This window comes from Petromyzon marinus, chromosome 42 (assembly GCF_048934315.1).
Source record: "Petromyzon marinus isolate PM22_M1 ecotype Great Lakes invasive population chromosome 42, UKy_Petmar_22M1.pri1.0, whole genome shotgun sequence".
Classification (NCBI taxonomy): domain Eukaryota; kingdom Metazoa; phylum Chordata; class Hyperoartia; order Petromyzontiformes; family Petromyzontidae; genus Petromyzon; species Petromyzon marinus.
In genome coordinates, this window is record NC_133708.1 from 960571 (window position 1) to 977578 (window position 17008).

A 17008-nucleotide genomic window follows, 5' to 3' on the forward strand; every position below is an offset into this window, starting at 1 on the left:
ACTGTTTTATTGCCAGAAAGGGTAAAACTTATTCCAATATACTTACCGTTCACAGCTGGATTTCGGCTAAACTCAGCGCAGACCCCAGTGTAACATTACGGTATTCTTTATGTATTTAATGCAGATGCCGTTGCACCTTGACTCTCCGCAGTGCTAAACCGTGGTGCGCGTTGGTACAGAATAATTTTAGTCAGGGTCAGAGCTCTGGAAATGTCTCCCCCCACCCAAAATACTCCACGAGCATCAACCGATCCGGCGCTGGTGGTCTGCTTCATGAAGCATCGACAGCAGACCTAATGTTCACTATCGGCGGTCGGGGCCTGGTCGGGATGGGAACGCGCTCCCCCGAAAGTTCGTCCCACTGCGGAGCCGTGAAATCGGCTCGCGTGCCAGGCACGAGCTGGCTCGGTGTGGTGCGTGGTGCTGTGGTGTGGTAAGTTCGATGCAGTGTGAAACGGTGTGGTGTTGTGTAGTGTGGTGTAGTGTGGTGTAGTGCAGTGTAGTGTGGTGCGGTGTAGTGTGGTGCGGTGTAGTGTGGTGCGGTGTAGTGTGGTGCGGTGTAGTGTGGTGCTGTGTGGTGTGGCGTGGTGTAGCGTGGTGCGGTGTAGTGTGGTGCGGTGTAGTGTGGTGCGTTGTAGTGTGGTGCTGTGTGGTGTGGCGTGGTGTAGCGTGGTGCGGCGTGGAACGATATGGTGTGGCACGGCTATAGCGCGGTGTAGTGTGGAGCGGTGTGGCACGGTGTAGTGTGGCGTGACCCGCCTTGTCGAAGCTCTCTGCCTGCACGTGGTGGCTGGTGCGCAGCTGGGCGGCGACGGCGCGGGGCAGCATCTCGTGCAGGAGCTCCTCGGCGCGCGCTCGCTCGGCGCGCAGCCGGCGCGTGCGGCCCGCAAGGCGGCGTGCTTGCGCGCACAGCCACGCGGTAACGCGCGCGAACGAGGAGAGCGCGAGCGCGTGCGCCGCGCATGACGCCAGCGCCAGCACCAGCAGCTGGGGCGAGGGAGACGCAGACCGCGTCACGGGGTTATCGCCGCGGCGAAAAGAGACGCGCCGGCGGATCCGCAAAGCGCTCTACCGACAGGGCGATCGTTAAGCGTCCCCATCGTACCCGTGGTACGGTGCGAAAGAAGTTCAATGTACACGGGAAGGGAGTGCGGCGTGGGGAGCGCTCACCAGGCTGAGGCCTGACAGGACATCGCGCCGCATCTCCCCGAGAGAGGCGGCCGCACGCCGCACGAGGCAGCGCTCCAGCGCCGCCACGGGCAGCAGGGCCGGCTCCGCTCGGCCGGCCGGGCGCTCCTCCCCGTCCGGCGAGCAGCTGCAGTCGCGGCCGCTCAAGATGGCCGGCAGGATGGCCTCTCCGCGCGGCCCGGCGCTCCGGCAGTCGCGGGAGCGCTCGCGGCGCTCCCGCGCCACACCCGCGGTCGAGTCGCGGCCTCCCGCGTAACACACCTCGGCGCAGCGGGCGAAGTGCGGCGAGACCGACCACGCCACGTGAAAGTAGTCGGACCCCGTGGCGGCGGTGGCGGCCGCCCCCGGGGCCGGCAGAGACAGCGCCTCGGCCAGGGCCCGGCGAAACGCGAGCTCCCGCAGCGCGAGCAGGGCGCGGTAGGCGAGCGCGTCGCGCAGGTGCTGGTTGCGGTGGAGCGCCCGCACGCTCGCCGCCCAGTCGATGGCCCGGTCCGCCGCCAGCGAGTACTCCCGCAGGACGTCGCCGCCGCTGGAGTTCGCCCGAAACGACGAGCGGCTGACCCCGACGTCGGCGCCGTTCTCCGCCGCGCCTTCCCCCGAGCCGCAATCCTCGAACATGGCTCCGAAGATGCTAGTGATTAATTTGCGCGCGGCCGTTGGACGTGAGATTCCCCCGCCGCCCTTCGCTCCGTTCTCGATTGTGTCACCCGTCGGACTCCTACTCTCCGCGGGGATGTCACCGAGCAGCTCTCCTCCCGCCGATGGGTCACGCCGCTGCAGATTCAAGTCACGCGATCGTGCAGGTGCCGCCCTGGTGGACGCGGGATCCCAAGAAAACTCCCAGCTTGCATCCTCCTTCGCACCACCGATTTCGGTCTGCGTTTGCGAGGGCCAAAATTCAACTTCCTCCCTTTTGAGATTCACCGCCGGGTTTTCCCAACTGCCTGCGAGCGCCACGCCAACACCGCCGTGGTTCTCGTCGCCATCGCCGAGCTTGCCGGGACGAGATGACACGGACTCCAAGACGTTCCCCCGAGCTCCCCGAGGGCTTGGGCCCGCCGCGGGCTCGGCACGGGCAGCACGTTGTGGTTGCTGGAGGCGCATGAGGTGGGCCCTCCTCTCGCTCTGCAGCTGGGCCAGGCGAGCGTGCAGGCTGCCGAGGCCGCAGCCCTGGAGGGAGCAGAGGCGGCACCGCTCGGCGTTGCACAGCTGCTCGCGACTCGCACGCCGTTACAATTATGATTTAATTCCTACAATGCTTGTTCACCCAGGAGAGCCCCACTGAGTCTCAAAACTGTGTTTCAGGAGGGTCCTGCTAAGTGGCTTCGCAGTAGAGGGGTGTAACGACCGCCATGTGTTTCCCACACAACTCGCGAGTCATTTTTTTGGCAAATTTGGGCCATGACGCAGAACACAAAATGGCCCAACTCGTTTTCAGATTGCTATGATTTTTTTGTTTTTGTTCATTGTGAAGCGGACGGTTCATCGTGAAGCAGAGATTTTCCACGGTATGGGGGGTTGACGTTGCTGTGCCTAATCCCTATAGAGTAGTATTCAGGTGATTTTGCCGCATTGGATGTTTTGACTTGTGCCGGTTCCACTTTGTTCGGTCGGTTTTAGCTACGAGAGTAGGAAACCGGAGAACCCGGAGGAACGCATGCGGGGACAGGGGTGGGAGAATATACAAACTCCCGGCGGAAAGGGCGCCCGAGTCGGGAATTGAACCCGGGGCCTTCTCGCTGTGAGGTGCAAGCGTTACCACCACGCAGTCACCACCCTGCTCAGAAGCAGCAGCAGCGATTCTAGTGCAGCGGTCGGCGACAAACAAAAAAACAACTCAATATTTCCAAGAGTCGCAATGCACCGAGGTGAAGACGAGACGGCGGTCCTTGATTAACGATGTCACACCGGTGCTCTTAAAGATCCACACGCCGCCCGCGCCAGAGCCGCAGCTTGTCGACCCCCCCCCCTCCCCCATTGCTCTGGAACCTTACCACAGACGCAGTCGTCGTTTTAACAATACAACAGGATGCTTCAAAAAAATGTTAACGTTCACATGGGACTATCGTTTTTAATGGAAAAGTACGGATAATACTACACTGTAACGTCATAACAAATGTACATTAATAGTTTCGAAACGTCAAAACGCCATCATTGTCAACAGGCGCGTGGAATCCTCGCCAGGTGGCTTCTAGAGCCCGGAGGCAGCACATGTCTTGTGGTATTGTTGCAAATTCTCGGAAGTGCTCACATTGTTTTGAAGCCCCCTGTATAGGAGAGCGCATGGCGCTGCGCCTGGATGAGTCAACCCTATGCACTGCGATTAACCTTGGCCGACCGGCGCCGGGACCGCCGTGGTGAAGTATGGCCTCACATTCCTCCCCCTCTGGCAGTGAAATCCCCTGAGTCGCTTGCCATCATCCACGGGGGGGGGATGGGGGTAGAGCAGGCGGTGAGGCGTCAGGCGGGCGTGGAGTGTGTACCCCATTGTATCCCCTGTGTGTGTGTGTGGAGCGTGTACCCCATTGTATCCCCTGTGTGTGTGAGTGGAGTGTGTACCCCATTGTATCCCCTGTGTATGTGAGTGGAGCGTGTACCGCATTGTATCCCCTGTGTGTGTGTGTGGAGCGTGTACCCCATTGTATCACCTGTGTGAGTGAGTGTGAGTGGAGTGCGTACCCCATTGTATCCCCTGTGTGTGTGAGTGGAGTGTGTACCCCATTGTATCCCCTGTGTGTGTGTGTGGGGCGTGTACCCCATTGTATCCTCTGTGTGTGTGAGTGGAGTGTGTAGCCCATTGTATCCCCTGTGTGTGTGTGTGGAGTGTGTACCCCATTGTATCCCTTGTGTGAGTGAGTGTGAGTGAGTGGAGCGTGTACCCCATTATATCCCCTGTGTGTGAGTGGGGCGTGTACCCCATTGTATCCCCTGTGTGTGTGTGAGTGGAGTGTGTAGCCCATTGTATCTCCTGTGTGTGTGTGGAGTGTGTACCCCATTGTATCCCTTGTGTGAGTGAGTGTGAGTGAGTGGAGCGTGTACCCCATTATATCCCCTGTGTGTGAGTGGGGCGTGTACCCCATTGTATCCCCTGTGTGTGTGTGTGTGGAGTGTGTACCCCATTGTATCCCCTGTGTGAGTGAGTGTGAGTGAGTGGAGCGTGTACCCCATTGTATCCCCTGTGTGTGTGTGTATCAACAGGTATCTTAGCGTCACCAACAGCCGGCTGCTTGGATTGGCCGTGTGGGAGGACTATAGTGTGTGTGGGTGGAGTATAGTGTGTGTGGGTGGACTGTAGTGTGTGGGTGGACTATCGTGTGTGTGGGTGGAGTATAGTGTGTGTGGGAGGACTATAGTGTGTGTGGGTGGACTATCGTGTGTGTGGGAGCACTATAATGTGTGCGTGGACTACATTGTGTGAGGGTGGACTATAGTGCGTGTGGGTGGACTATGTGTGGGTGGACTATAGTGTGTGTGGGTGCAATATTTTGTGTGGGTGGACTATAGTGTGGGTGCACTATATTGTGTGGGTGGACTATATTGTGTGTGGGTGGACTAAAGTATGTGGGTGGACTAAAGTGTGTGGGTGGACTATAGTGTGTGTGGGCTATATTGTGTGGGTGGACTATAGTGTGGGTAGACTATATTGTGTGTGTGGGTGGACTATAGTGTGTGGGAGGACTATAGCGTGTGTGGTGGACTATATTGTGTAGGTGGACTATATTGTGTGTGGGTGGACTATATTGTGTGTGGGTGGACTATAGTGCAAGTGGGTGGATTATAGTGCGTGTAGGTGGACTATATTGCGTGTGGGTGGACTATAGTGTGTGTGTGTACTATAGTGCGTGTGGGTGGACTAGAGTGTGTGTGTGGACTATAGTGTGTGTGGGTGGACTAGAGTGTGTGTGGGTGGACTATAGTGCGAGTGGGTGGACTATAGTGCGTGTGGGTGGACTATAGTGCGTGTGGGTGGACTATAGTGTGTGTGGGTGGACTATAGTACGTGTGGGTGAACTATAGTGTGTGTGGGTGGACTATAGTGTGTGTGGGTGGACTATGTTGTGTGTGGGTGGACTATAGTTTGTGTGAGTAGACTAGAGTGTGTGGGTGGACTATAGTGGGTGTGTGGACTATAGTGTGGGTGGGTGGACTAGAGTGTGTGGGTGGACTACAGTGTGTATGGGTGCAATGTGTTGTGTGGGTGGGCTATATTGTGGGTGGACTATAATGTGGGTGAACTATATTGTGTAGGTGGACTATATTGTGTGTGGGTGGACTATAGTGTGTGGGTGGACTTTAGTGTGTGGGTGGACTATAGTGTGTGTGTGTGGACTATAGTGCGTGTGGGTGGACTAGAGTGTGTGTGGGTGGACTATAGTGCGAGTGGGTGGACTATAGTGCGTGTGGGTGGACTATAGTGTGTGTGTGTGGACTATAGTGTGTGTGGGTGGACTATAGTGTGTGTGGATGGACTAGAGTGTGTGTGTGGACTAGAGTGTGTGTGGGTGGACTATAGTGTGTGTGGGTGGACTATAGTACGTGTGGGTGGACTATAGTGTGTGTGGGTGGACTATGTTGTGTGTGGGTGGACTATAGTGTGTGTGGGTGGACTAGAGTGTGTGGGTGGACTAGAGTGTGTGGGTGGACTATAGTGGGTGTGTGGACTATAGTGTGTGTGTGGGTGGACTACAGTGTGTATGGGTGCAATGTATTGTGTGGGTGGGCTATATTGTCGGTGGACTTTAATGTGGGTGAACTATATTGTGTAGGTGGACTATATTGTGGGTGAGTGGACTATAGTGTGTGGGTGGACTATAGTTTGTGGGTGGACTGTAGTGCGTGTGGGTGGACTATAGTGCGTGTGGGTGGACTAGAGTACGTGTGGGTGGACTATAGTGTGTGTGGGTGGACTATAGTGTGTGGGTGGACTAGAGTGTGTGGGCGGTCTATAGTGTGTGGGTGGACTATATTGCGTGTGGATGGATTATAGTGAGTGTGGATGGACTATATTGCGTGTGGGTGGACTATAGTGTGTGTGGGTGGACTATAGTGTGTGTGGGTGGACTATAGTGTGTGTGGTTAGACTATAGTGTGTGTGGGTGGACTATAGAGTGTGTGGGTGGACTATCGTTTGTGTGGGTGGATTATAGTGTATGTGGGTGGACTATAGTGTGTGTGGGTGGACTATAGTGTGTGGGTGGACGGTAGTGTGTGGGTGGACTATAGTGCGTGTGGGTGGACAATAGTGCGTGTGGGTGGACTATAGTGTGTGGGTGCACTATAGTGCGCGTGGGTGAACTATGGTGCGTGTGGGTGGACTATATTGTGTGGGTGTACTATAGTGTGTTGGTGGACAATGATGTGTGTGGGTGGACTATAGTGTGTGTGGGTGGACTATATTGCATGTGGGTGGATTATAGTGAGTGTGGGTGGACTATAGTGTGTGTGGGTGGACTAGAGTGTGCGTGGGTGGACTATAGTGTATGTGGGTGGACGAGAGTGTGTGAGTGGACTATAGTGCGTGTGGGTGGACTAAAATGTGTGTGGGTGGACTATATTGCATGTGGGTGAACTATATTGCGTGTGGGTGGACTATATTGCGTGTGGTTGGACTATAGTGTGTGTGGGTGGACTATAGTGCGTGTAGGTGGACTAGAGTGTGTGGGTGGACTATAGTGTGTGTGGCTGGACTATAGTGTGTGTGGGTGGACTATAGTGCGTGTAGGTGGACTAGAGTGTGTGGGTGGACTATAGTGTGTGTGGCTGGACTATAGTGTGTGTGGGTGGACTCTAGTGCGTGTGGGTAGATTATAGTGCGTGTGGGTGGACTATAGTGTGTGTGGGTGGACTATAGTGTGTGTGGGTGGACTAGAGTGTGTGGGTGGACTATAGTGTGTGTGGGTGCAATGTATTGTGTGGGCGGACTATTTTGTTAGTGGACTATAATGTCGGTGTACTAGAGTGTGTGTAGGTGGACTATATTGTGTGTGGGTGGACTATATTGTGGGTGGGTGGACTATAGTGTGTGGGTGGACTATAGTGTGTGTGGCTGGACTATAGTGTGTGTGGGTGGACTCTAGTGTGTGTGGGTAGATTATAGTGCGTGTGGGTGGACTATAGTGTGTGTGGGTGGACTATAGTGTGTGTGGGTGGACTATAGTGTGTGGGTGGACTAGAGTGTGTGGGTGGACTATAGTGTGTGTGGGTGCAATGTATTGTGTGGGCGGACTATTTTGTTGATGGACTATAATGTCGGTGTACTAGAGTGTGTAGGTGGACTATATTGTGTGTGGGTGGACAATGTTGTGTTTGGGTGGACTATAGTGTGTGTGGGTGGACTATATTGTGGGTGGGTGGACTATAGTGTGTGGGTGGACTTAAGTGTGTGTGGGTGGACTTTATTGCGTGTGGGTGGACTATGTGTGGGTGGACTATAGTGTGTGTTGGTGGACAATGGTACGTGTGGGTGGACTATATTGTGTGTGGGTGGACTATAGTGTGTGGGTGGACTATAGTGCGTGTGGGTGGACTAGAGTGTTTGTGGGTGGACTATAGTCTGTGTGGTTGGACTATAGTGTGTGTGGTTGGACTATAATGTGTGGGTGGACTATAGTGTGTGTGGGTGGACTATAGTGCGTGTGGGTGGACTATAGTGTGTGGGTGGACTAGAGTGTGTGGGTGGACTATAGTGTGTGTGGGTGGACTATAGTGTGTGTGGGTGGACTAGAGTGTGTGTGGGTGGACTAGAGTGTGTGGGTGGACTAGAGTGTTTGGGTGGACTAGAGTGTGTGTGGGTGGACTATAATGTGTGTGGATGGACTATAGTGCAAGTGGGTGGATTATAGTGCACGTGGGTGGACTATAGTGTGTGTGGGTGGACTATAGTGTGTGTGGGTGGGCTATAGTGCCAGTGGGTGGACTATAGTGCGTGTGGGTGGACTATAGTGTGTGTGGGTGGACTATAGTGTGTGTGGGTGGACTATAGTGTGTGTGGGTGGACTATAGTGTGTGTTGGTCGACTATATTGTGTGTGGGTGGACTATAGTGTGTGGGTGGACTATAGTGTGTTGGTGGACAATGGTGTGTGTCGGTGGACTATATTGTGGGTGGGTGGACTATAGTGTGTGGGTGGACTATTGTGTGGCTGGACTGTAGTGTGTGTGGGTGGACTATAGTGTGTGTGGGTGGACTGGAGTACGTGTGGGTGGACTATAATGTGTGTGGATGGACTATATTGCGTGTGGGTAGACTATAGTGCGAGTGGGTGGATTATAGTGCGCGTGGGTGGACTATAGTGTGTGTGGGTGGACTATAGTGTGTGTGGGTGGACTATGTTGCGTGGGGGTGGACTATAGTATGTGTGGGTGGACTAGAGTGTGTGGGTGGACTATAGTGTGTGTGGGTGCCATGTATTATGTGGGTGGACTATATTGTGTGTGGATGGACTATATTGCGTGTGGGTGGATTATAGTGTGTGGGTGGACTATACTGTGTGTGGGTGGACTATAGTGTGTGTGGGTGGACTGTACTGTGTGTGGGTGTACCATACTGTGTAGGTCGACTATATTGTTGTGTGGGTGGACTATAGTGTGTGGGTGGACTATAGTGTGTGTGGGTGGACTTTAGTGTGTGTGGATGGACTATAGTGCGTGTGGGTGGACTATAGTGTGTGTGGGTGGACTAGAGTGTGTGGGTGGACTAGAGTGTGTGGGCGGTCTATAGTGTGTGGGTGGACTATATTGCGTGTGGATGGATTATAGTGAGTGTGGATGGACTATAGTGCGTGTGGGTGGACTATAGTGTGTGTGGGTGGACTAGAGTACGTGTGGGTGGAATATAGTGTATGTGGGTGGGCTATACTGTGTGGGTGGACTATAGTGTGTTGGTGGAAAATGGTGTATGTGGTTAGACTATATTGTGTTTGGGTGGACAATAGTGTGTGGGTGGACTATAGTGGGTGTGGGTGGACTATAGTGTGTGGTTGGACTATAGTTTGTGTGGGTGGATTATAGTGTATGTGGGTGGACTATAGTGTTTGTGGGTGGACTATAGTGTGTGGGTGGACGGTAGTGTGTGGGTGGACTATAGTGTGTGTGGGTGGACTATAGTGTGCATGGGTGGACTATAGTGTGTTTGGGTGGACGAGAGTGTGTGAGTGGACTATAGTGTGTGTGGGTGGACTATAATGTGTGTGCGTGGACTGTATTGCATGTGGGTGAACTATATTGCGTGTGGGTGGACTATATTGCGTGTGGTTGGACTATAGTGTGTGTGGGTGGACTATAGTGCATGTAGGTGGACTATAGTGTGTGTGGGTGGAATATAGTGCGTGTGGGTGGACTATAGTGCGTGTGGGTGGACTATAATGTGTGTGGGTTGACTATAGTGTGTGTTGGTTGACTATAGTGTGTGTGGGTGGACTATAATGTGTGTGGATGGACTATAGTGCGTGTGGGTGGACTATACTGTGTGTGGGTGGACTATAATGTGTGTGGGTGGAGTATAGTGCGTGTGGGTGGACTATACTGTGTGTGGGTGGACTATAGTGTGTGTGGGTGGACTATAGTGTGTGCGTGGACTGTATTGTGTGTGGGTGGACTATAGTGTGTGGGTGGACTGTAATGTGTGTGGGTGGACTATAGTGTGTGTGGGTGGACTATAATTTGTGTTGGTGGACTATAGTGTGTGTGGGTGGACTATAATGTGTGTGGGTGGAGTATAGTGCGTGTGGGTGGACTGTAGTGCGTGTGGGTGGACTATATATTCAGCACCTGGTTGTCGCCTGGCTGTATCTGCGTGAGGGCCTCCCCGAGTCTGCGGGCCTCCTCCAGGCGAGGGCCGAGCGCCAGGCCCAGGAGGCCGAGCAGGGAGGCGAGCGACAGAGCGAAGACCCCGGCCAGCCGGAGCACACCCCGGCCCTCACCGCCCTGGCAGGCCTGCCTACACTCACTCACCCACAAACACTCACCACTACCACTCACTCACAAACACTCACCACTACCACTCACTCACTCACAAACCCTCACCACTACCACTCACTCACTCACAAACACTCACAACTACCACTCACTCACTCACCCACACTCACCACTACCACTCACTCACCCACAAACACTCACCACTACCACTCACTCACCCACAAACACTCACCACTACCACTCACTCACTCACTCACAAACACTCACCACTACCACTCACTCACCCACAAACACCACTACCACTCACTCACTCACCCACACACACTCACCACTACCACTCACTCACCCACACACACTCACCACTACCACTCACTCACCCACCCACTCACCCTCACCACTACACAGCACCACTCACCACTACACAGCGCCGCTCACCATTACACAGCACCGCTCACCACTACACAGCACCGCTCACCACTACACAGCATCACTCACCACTACACAGCGCCACTCACCACTGCACAGCGCCACTCACCAGTACACATCACCACTCACCACTACACAGCTCCACTCACCACAACACAGCACGACTCACCACTACACAGCACCACTCACCACTACACAGCTCCACTCACCACTACACAGCACCGCTCACCACTACACAGCATCAATCACCACTACACAGCAACGCTCACCACTACACAGCACCGCTCACCACTACACAGCACCGCTCACCACTACACAGCAACACTCACCACTACACAGCACCGCTCACCACTACACAGCATCACTCACCACTACACAGCAACACTCACCATTACACAGCATCGCTCACGACTACACAGCATCGCTCACCACTACACAGCATCGCTCACCACTCCACAGCACCACTCACCACTACACAGCAACACTCACCATTACACAGCATCGCTCACCACTACACAGCATCGCTCACCACTACACAGCATCGCTCACCACTCCACAGCACCACTCACCACTACACAGCACCACTCACCACTCCACAGCACCACTCACCACTACACAGCACCACTCACCACTAAACAGCACCACTCACCCCTACACAGTACCACTCACCACTACACAGCACCGCTCACCACTACACAGCACCGCTCACCACTACACAGCATCGCTCACCACTAGACAGCATCGCTCACCACTACACAGCATCGCTCACCACTACACAGCACCGCTCACCACTATACAGCATCGCTCACCATTACACAGCATCGCTCACCATTACACAGCACCGCTCACCACTACACAGCACCACTCACCACTAGACAGCACCGCTCACCACTACACAGCACCACTCACCACTACACAGCGGCACTCACCACTACACAGCGTCACTCACCACTACACAGAACCACTCACCACTACACAGCACCGCTCACCACTACACAGCACCACTCACCACTACACAGCACCGCTCACCCCTACACAGCATCACTCACCACTACACAGCAACACTCACCATTACACAGCAACACTCACCATTACACTGCATCGCTCACCACTACACAGCATCGCTCACCACTCCACAGCACCACTCACCACTACACAGCAACACTCACCATTACACTGCATCGCTCACCACTACACAGCATCGCTCACTACTACACAGCATCGCTCACCACTCCACAGCACCACTCACCACTACACAGCACCACTCACCACTAAACAGCACCACTCACCCCTACACAGTACCACTCACCACTACACAGCACCGCTCACCACTACACAGCACCGCTCACCACTACACAGCACCGCTCACCACTACACAGCATCGCTCACCACTAGACAGCATCGCTCACCACTACACAGCATCGCTCACCACTACACTGCACCGCTCACCACTATACAGCATCGCTCACCATTACAAAGCATTGCTCACCATTACACAGCACCGCTCACCACTACACAGCACCACTCACCACTACACAGCACCGCTCACCACTACACAGCACCGCTCACCACTACACAGCACCGCTCACCACTACACAGCACCACTCACCACTACACAGCGGCACTCACCACTACACAGCACCACTCTCCACTACACAGCACCACTCACCACTACACAGCACGGCTCACCACTACACAGCAACACTCACCATTACACAGCATCGCTCACCACTACACAGCATCGCTCACCACTACACAGCACCACTCAGCACTACACAGCCCCACAGCACCACTCACCACTACACAGCACCGCTCACCACTACACAGCACCACTCACCACTACACAGCACCACTCACCACTACACAGCACCGCTCACCACTACTCAGCACCGCTCACCACTACACAGCATCGCTCACCACTACACAGCACCGCTCACCACTATACAGCATCGCTCACCATTACACAGCATCGCTCACCATTACACAGCTCCGCTCACCACTACACAGCACCGCTCACCACTACACAGCACTGCTCACCACTACACAGCACCGCTCACCACTACACAGCACCGCTCACCACTACACAGCACCGCTCACCACTACACAGCACCGCTCACCACTACACAGCATCACTCACCACTACACAGCAACATTCACCATTACACAGCGTCACTCACCACTACACAGCACCACTCACCACTACACAGGACCACTTTCCACTACACAGCACCACTCACCACAACACAGCACGACTCACCACTACACAGCACCACTCACCACTACACAGCACCACTCACCACTACACAGCACCACTCTCCACTACACAGCACCACTCACCACTATACAGCACGGCTCACCACTACACAGCAACACTCACCATTACACAGCATCGCTCACCACTACACAGCACCGCTCACCACTACACAGCACCGCTCACCACTCCACAGCACCACTCACCAATACACAGCACCGCTCACCACTACACAGCACGGCTCACCACTACACAGCACTGCTCACCACTACACAGCACCACTCACCACTACACAGCACCGCTCACCACTACACAGCACCGCTCACCACTACACAGCACCGCTCACCACTACACAGCATCACTCACCACTACACAGCACCGCTCACCACTACACAGCACGGCTCACCATTACACAGCACCGCTCACCATTACACAGCTCCGCTCATCACTACACAGCACCGCTCACCACTACACAGCACCGCTCACCACTACACAGCACCGCTCACCACTACACAGCATCCCTCACCACTACACAGCACCACTCACCACTACACAGCGCCGCTCACCACTACATAGCGCCGCTCACCACTACACAGCGCCGCTCACCACTACACAGCGCCGCTCACCACTACACAGCGCCGCTCACCACTACACAGCTCCACTCACCACTACACGGCTCCATTCACCACTACACGGCGCCACTCACCACTACACAGCACCACTCACCACTTCACAGCCCCACTCACCACTACACAGCCGCACTCACCACTACACAGCACCACTCACCACTACACAGCACCACTCACCACTAGACAGCACCGCTCACCACTACACAGCGTCAATCACCACTACACAGCACCACTCACCACTACACAGCGCCGCTCACCACTACACAGCGCCGCTCACCACTACACAGCACCGCTCACCACTACACAGCACCGCTCACCACTACACAGCACCGCTCACCACTACACAGCACCGCTCACCACTACACAGCATCACTCACCACTACACAGCAACACTCACCATTACACAGCATCGCTCACCACTACACAGCATCGCTCACCACTACACACCATCGCTCACCACTCCACAGCACCACTCACCACTACACAGCACCGCTCACCACTACACAGCATCGCTCACCACTACACAGCAACACTCACCATTACACAGCATCGCTCACCACTACACAGCATCGCTCACCACTACACACCATCGCTCACCACTCCACAGCACCACTCACCACTACACAGCACCGCTCACCACTACACAGCATCGCTCACCACTACACAGCACCGCTCACCACTACACAGCATCACTCACCACTACACAGCACCGCTCACCACTACACAGCACCGCTCACCACTACACAGCACCACTCACCACAACACAGCACGACTCACCACCACACAGCACCACTCACCACTACACAGCTCCAATCACCACTACACAGCACCACTCTCCACTACACAGCAACGCTCACCACTACACAGCATCGCTCACCATTACACAGCACCGCTCACCATTACACAGCACCACTCACCACTATACAGCAACACTCACCACTACACAGCACCACTCACAACCACACAGCACCGCTCACCACTACACAGCACGGCTCACCACTATACAGCAACACTCACCACCACACAGCACCACTCACCACTACACAGCTCCAATCACCACTACACAGCACCACTCTCCACTACACAGCAACGCTCACCACTACACAGCATCGCTCACCATTACACAGCACCGCTCACCATTACACAGCACCACTCACCACTATACAGCAACACTCACCACTACACAGCACCACTCACAACCACACAGCACCGCTCACCACTACACAGCACGGCTCACCACTACACAGCAACACTCACCACTACACAGCACCACTCACAACTACAAAGCACCGCTCACCACTACACAGCACCGCTCACCACTACACAGCGCCACTCACCACTACACAGCGCGACTCACCACTACACAGCACCGCTCACCACTACACAGCACGGCTCACCATTACACAGCACCGCTCACCATTACACAGCTCCGCTCATCACTACACAGCACCGCTCACCACTACACAGCACCGCTCACCACTACACAGCACCGCTCACCACTACACAGCATCCCTCACCACTACACAGCACCGCTCACCACTACACAGCGCCGCTCACCACTACACAGCGCCGCTCACCACTACATAGCGCCGCTCACCACTACACAGCGCCGCTCACCACTACACAGCGCCGCTCACCACTACACAGCGCCGCTCACCACTACACAGCTCCATTCACCACTACACGGCGCCACTCACCACTACACAGCACCACTCACCACTTCACAGCCCCACTCACCACTACACAGCCGCACTCACAACTACACAGCACCACTCACCACTACACAGCACCACTCACCACTAGACAGCACCGCTCACCACTACACAGCGTCAATCACCACAACACAGCACCACTCACCACTACACAGCACCACTCACCACTACACAGCGCCGCTCACCACTACACAGCGCCGCTCACCACTACACAGCACCGCTCACCACTACACAGCAACGCTCACCACTACACAGCACCGCTCACCACTACACAGCATCACTCACCACTACACAGCACCACTCACCACTACATAGCATCGCTCACCATTACACAGCATCGCTCACCATTACACAGCACCACTCACCACTCCACAGCATCGCTCAGCATTACACAGCACCACTCTCCATTACACAGCACCGCTCACCACTACACAGCACCGTTCACCACTACACAGTACCACTCACCACTACACAGCATCGCTCACCACTACACAGCACCTCTCACCACTACACAGCACCGCTCACCACTACACAGCACCACTCACCACTACACAGCGGCACTCACCACTACACAGCGTCACTCACCACTATACATCACCACTCACCACTACACAGCACCACTCTCCACTACACAGCACCACTACACAGCGCCGCTCACCACTACACAGCCCCGCTCACCACTACACAGCTCCACTCACCACTACACAGCTCCATTCACCACTACACAGCACCACTCACCACTACACAGCACCACTCACCACTTCACAGCCCCACTCACCACTACACAGCCGCACTCACCACTACACAGCAACACTCACCACTACACAGCACTACTCACCACTAGACAGCACCGCTCACCACTACACAGCGTCAATCACCACTACACAGCACCACTCACTACTACACAGCGCCGCTCACCACTACACAGCACCGCTAACCACTACACAGCACCGCTCACCACTACACAGCGCCGCTCACCACTACACAGCGCCGCTCACCACTACACAGCGCCGCTCACCACTACACAGCACCGCTCACCACTACACAGCACCGCTCACCACTACACAGCACCGCTCACCACTACACAGCACCGCTCACCACTACACAGCACCGCTCACCACTACACAGCACCACTCACCACTACACAGCAACGCTCACCACTACACAGCACCGCTCACCACTACACAGCATCACTCACCACTACACAGCACCACTGACCACTACATAGCATCGCTCACCATTACACAGCATCGCTCACCATCACACAGCACCACTCACCACTCCACAGCATCGCTCAGCATTACACAGCACCTCTCACCACTACACAGCACCGCTCACCACTACACAGCACCACTCACCACTACACAGCATCGCTCACCACTACACAGCACCTCTCACCACTACACAGCACCGCTCACCACTACACAGCACCACTCACCACTACACAGCGGCACTCACCACTACACAGCGTCACTCACCACTACACATCACCACTCAACACTACACAGCACCACTCACCACTACACAGCTCCACTCACCACTACATAGCACCACTACACAGCACCACTCTCCACTACACAGCACGGCTCACCACTACACAGCAACACTCACCATTACACAGCATCGCTCACCACTCCACAGCACCACTCACCACTACACAGCACCGCTCACCACTACACAGCACCACTCACCACTACACAGCACCACTCACCACTACACAGCACCGCTCACCACTACTCAGCACCGCTCACCACTACACAGCACCACTCACCACTACACAGCGCCACTCACCACTACACAGCATCGCTCACCACTACACAGCACCGCTCACCACTATACAGCATCGCTCACCATTACACAGCATCGCTCACCATTACACAGCACCGC

At 55.0% G+C, this 17008-nt stretch overlaps 1 protein-coding gene across 2 annotated transcripts in view; it reads right to left on the reverse strand.

Moving 5' to 3' along the window:
- Window positions 1-250: 250 nt before the first annotated feature.
- LOC116937218 (uncharacterized) overlaps window positions 251-17008 on the reverse strand; it is a 37124-nt gene continuing 20366 nt past the window's right edge. The window contains exons 2-4 of one of the 2 annotated variants that reach the window (XM_076073404.1): window positions 9957-10125; window positions 1171-2358; window positions 251-987 (exon numbers count right to left, since the gene is read on the reverse strand). In XM_076073404.1, the coding sequence (XP_075929519.1) occupies window positions 304-987; window positions 1171-2358; window positions 9957-10125 (2041 nt within the window). In that variant the 3' untranslated portion in view covers window positions 251-303. Of the gene's footprint in view, window positions 988-1170; window positions 2359-9956; window positions 10135-17008 lie in introns of both variants that reach the window. The other variant, XM_076073403.1, reaches the window with a different exon arrangement.